Source organism: Pristis pectinata, chromosome 4, assembly GCF_009764475.1.
Source record: "Pristis pectinata isolate sPriPec2 chromosome 4, sPriPec2.1.pri, whole genome shotgun sequence".
Classification (NCBI taxonomy): Eukaryota; Metazoa; Chordata; class Chondrichthyes; order Rhinopristiformes; family Pristidae; genus Pristis; species Pristis pectinata.
The window spans coordinates 54,378,154-54,391,062 of record NC_067408.1 but is presented as its reverse complement, the minus strand read 5'-3'; the positions used below and the strand labels follow the sequence as shown (position 1 = coordinate 54,391,062).

The 12,909-nt window shown below is 40.8% G+C and overlaps 1 protein-coding gene across 4 annotated transcripts in view; it reads left to right on the top strand.

The window, feature by feature from the left end:
• The window catches only part of ebf1a (EBF transcription factor 1a), a 440,037-nt gene extending 432,655 nt beyond the window's left edge, over positions 1-7,382 (top strand). For all 4 annotated transcript variants that reach the window (XM_052014113.1, XM_052014112.1, XM_052014114.1 and 1 more), the window contains one exon: positions 4,315-7,382. In XM_052014113.1, the coding sequence (XP_051870073.1) occupies positions 4,315-4,346 (32 nt within the window). In that variant the 3' untranslated portion in view covers positions 4,347-7,382. The remainder of the gene's footprint in view (positions 1-4,314) is intronic.
• The last annotated feature ends 5,527 nt before the right edge of the window (positions 7,383-12,909 follow it).

Below are 12,909 nucleotides of genomic sequence, written 5' to 3'. Positions count from 1 at the left end.
GGGCCAAACACCATTAAATGGGACTAGCATGTATGGGAATCTTGGTCGGCATGGACCAATTGGGCCAAAGGGCCTGTTTTCGTGCTGTACGTCTCTATGACTCTCTACTACTTTGCCCCCACCCAGAGTTGTTATTAATCACATTTGGGGAACCCTGAAGTATTTTTTAAATTCCCCATCATCCTTCTGAATCTTTAAGACTTTTATGATTAAGAAGGCAAATTTTATACTGGCCTTCATAGCATCATTCTGCTCCCATTTCTGGATTCTGTTCACTAAGCAAGAGGTGAGGGAGGGTGGTCCTTTTACACTGAGGGCCACCAACGCAGTGAGATGGCAGGTTCTGATAGAGCTATGCTGATAAACAGCAATCAGATGGCAGAAGGGAAGGGAGGGGGAAGGAGCTGCAGCCACACACAGAGGACAGGAGGCTGCTGGAAGCCACTTGTGGAACTTTAGAAGCCTCTTGGTCCCTACTCAGCAATAACTGGGCTCAAATCCCTCAGGAGTCTGGACTGGAGATCGTTATTGGGTACAGTTCCCATACACACTCCCTCATGAATGTACGCACACACACACAAATACACACACACAGACATATCTGCACACATAGATGCAAATGTACACACATACACTCATACCATACACAGACATGCACACCACACTCACATAATACACACACATGCATTCGCTCTCTCATGCACAAACACATTCACAGTTACATACAGACACAGATCTAACTTTCACACTCATACACACACTCATTCATACACACACAGACATGCACAACACACTCATACAATACACACAGAACATGCCACACACAGACACATGTACATATACACACTCACAAGTCACACTCACACAACATACACACATATTACACACACCACACATAAAGACACAGACATACACACACAGACACAAGCACAGACACACATAGACACACACAGAGACACACACAGGCACACACAGGTGCACACGCACATAGACACACACACACACAGGCACACACAGGTGCACACACACACAGACACACAGGTGCACACACACACACACATTCAGACACACACACATACATACATACACAGGCACACACACGTGCACACACACAGACACACAAAGACAGGCATACACATACACAGACACACATACATAGATATACACACAGATGAACACACACACACACAGACATACACACAGGCACACACAGACGCGCACAAATGGTCACATAAAGGCACACAGGCATACACACACACACGCACACAGACACACAGACACCCACGCAGACACATGTAATTCATGCACATGTGGACACACACACAAGCAGCAAAACAAAATATAAAACCCATCCCTTTCACTCAAGAGGAGATAAAATCTTTCATTGGACTAACCATGGATCTGATCAGCTGGGTGAAACTCTGGCTGCATTCCACTGCTTCTTTTGGACTTCAGAAAGATTAAAGAGGGGAAGTAAAAGGCTGTCATGATATGTCAAGCATTAGCAAGTCTGTCTGCTTTTGTTTTCAGTTGTGATGCTGATCATCTTACGTCATTTTTCCTCTCCATGTTTTCTCGTAACGTTCTCCTTACCTCTGTGGAAGGTGCTGCTCATTTCAGAAGCTTCCTTCTGATATGTTACCTGGCGCACCATTCGTGTTTGACTGTGGAGGCCTTTGCAAGTCCACTCATGTCCCTGAGACTGATTTTTCCCTTTCATTGTGTGGAATTTTGGTCGCCCCATTACAGAAAGGATGTGGAGACTTTGGAGAGGGCGCAGAAGAGGTTTACCAGGATGCTGCCTGGATTAGATGGTATGAGCTATAAGGGAAGGTTGGACAAACTTGGGTTGGAATGTCAGAGGCTGATGGGAGACCTGATGGAAGTTTATAAAATTATGAGAGGCATAGATAGGGTAGACAGTCAGAATCTTTGCCCCAGGGTAGAAATGTCAAGTACTGGAGGACATGCATTGATGGTGAGAGGGGGAAGTTTAAAGGAGATGCGCCCAACAAGTTTTTTTATGCAGTGCCTGGAATGGGCTGCCAGGGGTAATGGTGGAAGCAGATATGATGGTGGCATTTAAGAGGCTTTTAGATAGGCACATGAACATACAGGGAATGGAAGGATATGGATCACATGCAGGCAGAAGAGATTTAGTTTAATTCTGTATCATGGTCAGCGCAGACTTTGTAGGCTGAAGGGCCAGCTCCTGTGTTGTGCTGTTCTATGTTCTATGTTCCCAGCCTGAGGCTAATGGGCTGCCCTGACTGAAGCCAGCTGACTCTGCAAACTGAGCAAAGTAAACCACGGTGCGTGTGTGTGTGTGGCTCAGTTCATCAGGGAACTTCTGAAATGATGTTGAATTGTAGCCAGAAAAATCATCCATGTTAAACAAGTTAACTAGTGATTCAGTTCCATTCACGCTCATGAATGGGCAGGCTAATGAAGGGAAAGGGGCCAGGAGACCATTCACACCTTGAACCTCACAGAAAAGATTCAGCTTCACATCAGATTGAGTCACAGAAATACAAGAACACAGGAAATTAGGAGCAGGAGTCAGCCACTCAGCCCTTCAATCCTATCCCTGCCATTCAGTATCTGATCTACTCCAGACCCTGCCCCAGTATCTATCTACCTTCTCTTTAAATACTTCTGGCACTGTGAGCCTGACTTGGGAATTTTCCCTATAATTTATTTACTTATCTGCACTCACACCCTCCTCTGCAGCTCACAATCCACAGCTGTCACCCCCTACCCACTGGTCTTTGGATACATGATCCCATTGTGCCCAATATGACAACTCCTCTCAGCATCCAGGCCCCACGACCAAAACCCTCCCAGCACTGACGAATGGGCCTTTCTCCCCTTCAGTCCCGTCAGGATTCATCCCCATTCCTAGATCTACCTGCTAATGATGCAGCATAGTAAGAAAGGAATAGAGTTTGACACTTCCAAAATTTTAAATGGGAACTGCGTAATGAAAAGATGGAGATGCACTCTGCAATGATGGGTTAGTTCACCCCTATACATAGGCACCATTGAATTTCTGGATCATAATTTTTAATCAACACCAACAAAGTGTGAAATAAAGATTAAAGTGTTCTCATATGATTAAGGGGAGAAGCTCAAATATTATAAATAAACTAGGAAAAATTGTTTTTTAAAACTATTTTAAAATCTATTGTGGTAGAAATTCGTTCTCTGTGGAATGAGCTAATCACACCACATAGAAACATATGCATGTTGAACATCACTGCTAAAATTTGTCCATGCTACTTGATCACAAATTTACCAGGCAAAGAAACAAATATATTTCTATTCAGTGTCTTTTCAAATATTTGACTGACTGAATTGCAATTGGTATGCATAAAATTGGTCTTTTAGTGTTAGCGAGTTTGCAAAACTTTTATGCCTTTATAAACTCAGGCTAACGTAATATTTTCATGGTAGTTTACAGTAAAATTAATTTATAAATGTTCTTGTTAATTCAAGTGATATTCCCTTGATTCCCTGAGTTGAATCCCTGATAGGAACTTTGGTGCTTTGAGTTTAAACCTGCTGTGTGTGAAAATATTGATGTTGCATTTAGTTTCACTGTGAAATGAGTGGGCATGTAAATATATTTGCCATCACTTCAACTGCAAAATGTGGGCCTCAGAGTTCTCCTGGTATCCCTGCTGATGTTCACCCCGCAGTCAGATATAACTAGCATAGTAGAATAACAAAGCGAAAGCACTTTCATCTCATTGCTGTTTGTGGAATTTTGCTGGGACATTATGCCTGCACTTAACAAATATAATATTGTTCTTGAAATAATTCACAGGTTGGAATGTTTGAGTGCAGCAGATCTGAATACGAGAAATTGGGCTCCACAGTTGACTGGGCTGCCAGCACCCCTGTATTTTGGCTTGTGTAATTAGAACAGCCACTTGTGAACTGGTGTCCAAAAGCAAAATATTGCAGATGCTGGAAGTCTGAAATAAATTTGGCAAATGCTGCAAATACTCAACAGTATCTGTGGGGGAGAGAAACAGAGTCAATGTTTCAGGCTGACGAAATTCCTGATGAAAGGCTTTCAACTTGAAACATTATCATTGTTTCTGCCTTCACAGATGCTGCCTGACCTGCTGGGTGTTTCCAACATTCTCTGTTTTAATTACTTGCGAGCAGGTGCCCAGGAATTTCAGAGTGTGGGAGGTACAAAAATAACAAAAATGTAAATGTGAATCAATTTGAGTTAGCTAGCTTCTGTTTCCATCTGCCTATTACTATTTCCAATAAAAGTTTCCTTCTCTCATTTATGTTTTACAGCTATTTCCGGTATGATAGTCCCTCCAATGTAGATAGATCCCATGCCTTGAAGACTGCATCTATGTGCTGACAATTGCAATGAATATTGTGCTTCGTGAGGAGATGAGATGCAAGTCCCACAGATGAATGGAACTTTTAACTCAGGCCTTTCAGAGAGCGATTGTGTAGAGTTAAACAATCACAAGTAACACTCTTTAAACCTTCAACCTTGCCAATTCTGATGAATTGAATGCACGGTGACAATTTACACACAATTTACACAGGTCCCCAACATATGAGTGACAAAAACAAAGCAAAATAGTTTGTTCTACATTGACAAATGTTCACTTTTTCCAAATGCTTAAAACCCAATTTATTCATTTCAACAGAACAATAAATGCCTTTTAGAGTCAGAAGGATCTGGAAGGAATTCCATAACAGAATGTGATGTTTAATTTATAAAGAGAATCAAATTTGACTGAGAGAAACAAAAAAGTGTGTGAAGGGAGATGAAATGAGTAGTGATAATTATTAGGTGGGGAAATGTAGAGAGTTTAGAGTGTGGTAGTTGGTTCCAACCTGTAGATTTGACAGTGGGGTTTTTAACTGTAACTGGATTGAATCTGGATGTTGCTGTATCCAGTTTCACCATCAGCTGTCACAGTGCTAAAACTGTTTTATAGGAGACTATACTCTGCTTGTGGGCTGGTTGAGATTATGACATATAAAAAACAGAACAAGACATAGGACTAACATGCAGCAACTTTACAGATGCTAACGATGATAGTTGAAGTGATGAACTGCTTAGTTGGGCTGTGTAGAAGTCAGACAAAAGCAGAACTCGTTTAGGAAGCAGTTAGCTGCTATGATATATGCTTGGGATCGTGGGTTCTTTTGTAATGGATGTGATGGATGGGCAGAATAGCTTTGGTCACTCATGTCTGTCTCTTAAGGGCCAGGGACGGTGGAGGAATGGCACCAGCTGGCATCTTACACTCTTTATGTGCTTTCCTCATTGTGTTGCCAATACCGGTGCCAGCTGGTTGCTGCAGTACCAACCCAGTGCCCAATCATCCTGGTCCAATTGCCTTGTTTCAAAAGATAAATAAATATATCAAGACTAAGGGATCCGACTACATATTTTACAACCAGCACTTCACTAACAAGGGTTTGTACATTGTGAAGGACTTCGGAAAACACAATATAGTTTTAGCTGCTGTATTTACAGGAGTGGAAAGTAGACAGAATCAAATACCAGTGCTGCGTGGGGACAAACACAAAGGGGAAGTTTTTTTTTGAAAATTACAATTTTATTAGCACGGTATTGAGAATGCTCTTAATGTACTTTATCAAGGAACCATCAGAGTTCTGATAATGCATTATCCAATAATTTTCCGCTGTATTGTGTTTGTATGTAGTTATAAATATTGTAGATTTTTTGTGAATTTTTTCTTTTGCCAAAGTTGTTGTTTAAATATTTATACATTTCAATGTCTTAAATGCAATTTTCAATATTAACAAGGAATTTTATTGCATAAACTTATTTTTTGTGCCCTATTTTTCATTACTGCAAGGAGTTCACTACTATTCATTTTATTTTGCTTGCACATCCTTGCGTAATTAAACATGCATCAGTTTAAAGACAACATTTGTGTTTTGTTTTGTAAAATATGCTTATAAATAATGTATTTATCTTTGGAAATTTGTACATTGCTTTGTTTGGGTTGTATTCTTTTCCATATTTGTTTATTCTCTAGACTCATTTTAACATGTAAGTATGCTAATACATGGGAGGTGTCAACACAGTAAGCCATTTAAAATTGTACCTGAGAAAGAAATTGTTTAAATGTAATTTTAAAGTTTTTGTTTGCCATATATATAATATATCATATTACATTTTTTTTCCAATTGAATCGCTATTGTGCTACGTATTGGTTTGAATCATGCTTCCCTTTTTTGTTTCAAAGGTCAAGTAAAAAAAAGCCATCGTCTATTTTTATATTTTTTTGTCAGTTGAACTGAATTGTCAAGATTTTTAAAAGATTGTGTGGCAAAAAAGCAGCATCTTATTCAATAGCATTTAGTTCTGTAGATTTAAGATGGTAAATTTTGTTTTTCCACAACTTATAGAAGGTTTAGAAATTAAATTTAATATTATGCATGGGGTACCTTCTCCACATTGGGCGATGGTCACTTCTTTACTGTATTAAAATAGGGAAGACATAAAAATCATTTTAAATAACTTTAGCAAAATAGATTCTTACATCACCCGCTAGTATTTCTCAATCTCTCTGTCTTTCTCTCTCTCTCTCTCTCTTGATCCTTTTACTTTGACATTAATCAAAATCTATGAACCAGCAGTTCAGATGCCTTAACAATGCAAAGCATATTCATTTCAGACAAACATTATACCCTGTACCTGAATTGTCCAAAAAAAGGAGAAATCATATACTTAAAAAAAGCACAATGTTAATGGTTCTGTTATCCTGAGAAATGTACCTCTTTTGTTGCCATATGATCCACACATGATGTGACAGTGCTGCAATGCTCCCAGTTTAATATTTCAGTGGCTTTACAAGGACATTTTGAGTCTCACTTGCGACGTGAAAAACAAAACAAAAAAGAGAAGAAATTTGAGGATTTTTCTTGAGGGAGGAATGAGGAAGAAACAAAAGCTGATGCTTGGGATATGGAAATGATTTGTCAATTTTTTGACCAAGTCCTCGTCCCAGCTTCTCTTCAGTCTCCTCGGCTGAACCAGTACTCGAGTGCTTGATATCAACTAGCAAGTGGCATGCTGGCGATGGACTATACACAAAACAGTCGACGATAGACTTAAGACTTGAACACTGAAGCGAGATGAAAATCTCGTGATGGAAATGTGAAGCAATGCCTCCCGGTTGCCAACATCAGCTGTAGTCTCATTTAAACTGATTGCCTTCCACTTCCTTTATGTGAACTGTTGGACACACTGTACAGATAAATGGTTAGACAAACTACTGTAGAGATTGTTATAAATTTTTTGCAGAAATTTGAGCTGTAAAAAACTTTTCAACTTACATAATATTTAATTAAAGTTACTTCTTGTCTGTGAACCTGGTGTCTGCCTTCAGTTTTTATCACTTTTCTGCATTGAGCCTTTAACTTGGGATAGATCAAAGAGGTTTTCATGGCTGAGGAACCCTCATTATATCTGAATGGAATTAAAGTACAGAGCAGCCATGATCAAGTTGAGTGGCTCAAGAGCTGATTGATCCTGCATTCATAATTATTAAGCAATTAGAAGCATAGAAAATGGAAGCAAGAAGAGGGTCTTCAGCCCTTTTGGCCTGTTCCACTATTCAACACAATCTTGTCTGGTCATTCACCTTAGTACCCCATTCCCACTTTCTCCCCATATTCCTTTGGTCCCTTTATCATTGAGGAATATATCTATCTCCTTCATGAATATATTTAATGACTTGGCCTCCACTCTGTCCTACAGTAGAGAATTCCACAGGTTCACCACTCCCTGACTGAAGAAGTTGCCAGGATGAGGAGGTTTGTGATGGGTAGTCTCAGGTCAGGTCCTGTCTGGATAGATGCAGAGTTAAGCTTCTTCTCCCCCCAACACTGTGACTTGGTCAATATCTGCTTGCAACTTGGTATCTAGATTATTGCATTAACAATGAACATTTATCTGACAGGAGTTGATTAGTCCTGATTTTCTGTATACCTGATTTCTATTGATCTCTACCCCCCTAACATTCCTCTGGTCCACAACCACGGTTACAACAGGGTGTACTCTATGTACTACCTTTGACACAGGACAAATTCCAAACTTCTTGTGCAGAGGCTGACTGTGGCAACTCATTTTCACTGAGTCATAGAGTCATACAGGATGGAAACAGGCCCTTCAGCCCAAATGGTCTATGTCGACCAAGATACCCATCCAAGCTAGTCCCATTTGCCCGGATTTGGCCCATAACCTTCTGAACCTTTCCTCTTCGTGTATCTGTCTGACTGTCATTTAAAAGTTGTTATTGTACCTGCCTCAACCTCTTCCTCTGGCAGCTCATTCCATATACTGACCATCTTTTGTGCAAAAAAAGTTGCCTCTCAAGTTCTTATTAAATCTTTCCCCTCTCACTTTAAACCTCTGCCCTCTAGTTCTTGATTCCCCAGCCCTGGGAAAAAGACTGAGTGCATTCACTGTACCCATGCCTTTCATGATTTTAAACGCCTCTATAAGATCTTGTCTCATTCTCCTTCGCTCCAAGGAAAAATAATCCCAGCTCATCCAACCTCTCCCTGTAACTCAGTCCCTTGAGTCCTGGCAACATCCTTGTGAATCTTTTCTGCACTCTTTCCAGTTTAATCACTTCTTTCTTCTAGCAGAGTGATCAAAACTGAACACTATACTACAAATGTGGGCTCACCAGCGTTCTTGTACAACCACAACAGAACCTCCCAATTTCTATAGTCATTGCCCTGACTGATGAAGGCCAGCGTGCCAAAAGCCTTCTTCACCACCCTGTCTCCCTGTGATGCCACTTTCAGGGAAACATGTACCTAAACTCCAAGGTTCCTCTGTTCTGCAACACTCCCTAGCACCCTACCGTTCACTGTGAAAGAACTACCTTGATTTGCTCACTCAAAGAGATGGTTGTAAACTTGGTCTGAAAGGAGATGGAAAAGGGGATTTTGGGAAGAGGTTCTACTACAGGGGACATCGCTGGCTGCATATATGACCATCAGTGGTGGAAAAAAGGGAGAGAGATATGCTGAAGTGGAACCTGTTCCATTAACAGTGCAACAAAGTTGAAATTTGTTTGAAATGTTTAAAAATCTCATTTTATAATGATGGCTCTTTGTTGAAGAAATCACAGGCCTGCTCTTTGTTGAAGAAATCACAGGCCTGGATCCTCTTGTAACTACAGTTGTTATTGGGGAGAGTGGCTGGATGACTTGGTAATGGAAGATTTGGGGAGGTGAGGAGCTAGAAAACTGGGGGATGGCAGGGAATGTATATCAGGTATACCTAATTATGTGAGGTATAGAAATGGTGGATTGTGAGAAACTTTTCCCCATAATGGAGATGTCCAAAACTAGAAGATATAGATTTAAGTTGAGGAGTGAGAGGATTAGAGGTGATCTGAGGAAAAATTGTTTTTTCACCCTGAGGGTATTTGAAATCTAGAACATACTACCTCTCAGGTTCACCACTCCTGTGAAGTGGTCCCACATTTAAAAGGTAACTGGATGAGCATTTGAATCACCAAGGAATAGAAGGCTACAGACCAAGTGCGGTAATTGGGTTTAGCATAGGTAGGTATTTGATGGTTGGCATTGGCATGGTAGGACAAAGGGCTTGTATCTGTGCAATACACTCTATGATTCTAAGAGGATCACATTATTACTTGGTCTACTTAACACCAATCCATAGCAGGTACCGATGTCAAACAATTTTGTTTTAAAGGAAAAAAAAATGTATTTACATTTAAATCATTAATGTAGCTGCATGAATCCTTGCGAACTACTCCAGTGACCCTTATGTGGAATAGTGCATCCACTGTATCAAATTATTGTCTTTGAGAGGCCAGTATGGATGATGGCAGGTCCTGGGAACTGGAAAGGAAAGGCTGAGGAATTTGGGCCTGTTCCCATTGGATTGAAAGGAAGTTATCAAGATGTTGAATGGAGATTTGCTGAAGTCCCTCCAAACAAAATTGTTCGCAGTGGTGCACACCATTAAACAAATCAAACATATACTTTAATGGGATCAAATTATGTTTCAAGAAGATGAGAGTGGAAGGGAGAGTGTGTATTTGACTGGTTGCAGAGGGAAGGGTTTCAAAAATTGTTCTTTCTGCTGCCTCTTCTAAAAACACAGAAACAGGGTTTGACTAGAAACAGCAAAATGAAATCATGCTGCGGTGATCATGAGATTGCCAATGCCCAGGGCTCAGAAGGCAGAGGGGAGGAGGGTGGGGATAAATGGGGAAATCATTGACCATTCCTCTTCCTAAAATTTTCAAACTTCCTGTGATATTGGCAAGGAAACACATTGTTTTTAAATAATGAAAAGTATCCACATGCAACTTTGCAAGCACTTGTTTATTTAAATTTTAATCTTCATTTCTCAGCTGTGCACCTTGAGCAATGAAATACCTTCTCTGCTGATTCAATTGCAAAGTTGGAATTTCAAGTTGAGCTATTTTGATTGAAGGATATTCTCACTCATGGAACTGGTTCCATTAACAATTGTCCTGGATGGAAAGTTTTAAAATATCTCGTTTTATCTTGGTGGTTCATTGTTAAAGAAATCACAATGCTGGACCTTCCTGTAATCCAGTTCATTTGGTGGTGTTGGATTTGGGTGAGTGTTTGGATGAATTAGCTGGTGATGTTCTATTTCCTTAGGGTAGAAGATTGGGAATTAAAGTCATTTTCCTAGACTTAACCTAGTCTGACACTTTGGGGCAGCATGGATGGGTGCCAGAAGTGCCGTTTGCAAGAGAGGTTAGAACATGAGCACATAAGAAGTAGCAGTACAGACCACTTGGCCCTTCACGCCTAATCCACCATTCAATAAGACCATGGATAATCTTTTACCTCAGCGCCCCAGGTCCATGTTGCTTGATTCCCTCAGCAGCCCAAATCCTACTGATCTCTCCATTGAATGTGGTTTGCGACCAAGCATTCACAGCCCTCTCAGATGGAGGGCACCGAAGATTCATTATCTTCTGGGTGAAGAAATTCCTTCTCAATTTAATCCTGGATGGCTGATTCTTTATTTTGAGACTGTGAAGAATGTTATCTAATATTTCAAGAGGATCTAGATCAACTGGGAAAGTGGACCAAGGAATAGCAGATGGAATTTCTCAGATAAGTGTGAAGTCTTGCACTTTCGGAAGTTAAACCAGGGCAGGACTGATACAGTAAATGGAGTGGCCCTGGATAGTGTTGTAGAACAGAGTGATCTGTGGGTACAAGTATATAGTTCCCTAAAAGTGGCAATACAGGTAGACAGGGTGGTGAAGAAGGTGTTTGGCACTCTTGTATTCATTGGTCAGGGCACTGAGTACAAGAATTGGGACATCATATTACAGTTGTACAAGACACTGGTGAGACCACACTTGGAGTACTGTGTGTAGTTCTGGTAGCTGAGCTATAGGAAGGATGTCATTAAGCTGGAAAGGGTACAGAAAAGATACAGGGACTGGAGGGCTTGACTTCCAAGGAAAGACTGGATTGGCTGGCAATTTTTTTCCCTGGAGCACAGGAGGCTGAGGGGTGACTTTATAGAGGTATATAAAATCATGACGGGCATTGATAACATGAAGGGTCACAGTCTTTTTCCTAGGGTAGGGAAGTCTAAAGGGCATATCTTTAAGGTGACAGGGGAAAGAATCAAAGGGGGCCTGAGGGGCAACTATTTCACACAAAAGGTGGTGGGTATATGGAACGAGCTGCCAGAGGAAGTGGTGGACATTGGTACAATTACAATGCTTAGAAGACATTTGGACAGGTACATGAACAGAAAAGGTTTTTAGGGCTATGGGCCAAATGTAAGCAGTCGGCAAATCTAAGCAGGCGGCTTTACATAAGCATCGTGGCTGGCATGGGCAAGTTGGGCTGAAGGGGCTGTTTCTGTGCTGTACAACTCTATGAATCTATGGAAATGGGTGCAATACTCACCTGCCGTTACAGCAGTCACTCTGACTTTCAGTGTAAATGACCTTGAGATGTTTCTCCAGGACACACAGTCACAAGGTTTCCTGCTTTGGGGTGCCGTCAGAATAGCTTTCAGAGATAAGGAGGCAACAGTGATCTTTCCCTTGCTGTGCACCAGGTGGATGTGGCATTTCCCTGTGCTGAACAACAGTGACTGCATTTATACTTCCTTCACTGTCAAGTTCTTTGGGGCAGAACGAAATTTCTCATAGAAAATGCAAATTCTTTCTTTCTAATTCAGCAAAACATAATTTGTTCAGTCAGGCATTATCACCAAAAATTATTTAACATTAGGTGGATATTGCTATTTTTTTCAGAATCTAACAGTGTTGTTGCACTTAGACACTTCCCTCTTCCCAAGTCTCTCTCTTTTTCAGTTCACATGAAGTGTCCTGGGCTTGAAATATTAATTCTATTTCTCTCTCCTCAGATGCTGCCTGACCTGCTGAGTATTTCCAGCATTTTCAGTTTTTATTTCAGGTTTCCAACATCTGCTCACCTACCAACAAACTAATACTGGGAAAGGAAGGACAAAGCTGTGGGTTATATTGGCTGAGGCATCTTCTGGTGCCTGTGTAACAGTGGCACACTATTAATCTACCCTGAGCACAAGGTGTGGTTCATTTTTGTAACAGAAAATGATGCCTTGGTGTTTGACAGACATTGAATGACCCACACAAGTTGTTTCATCATATTTCCTAAGGAAAGGGATCCAACATTGGGAGGGTGGAAAGAGGGACTCCTATGCCTGAAGGTTACTTCAGCCCAGGTTGTAAGCCTTTTTCCTGGGTTTTCTGCCAATCATCACCGTTCTGCCCACCTATATTTCCTCACAACTGCTAGTCATGTACATATGCAACAGATGAGATTTGTGTTAAAGCATTAACCATTGCCAAGCAC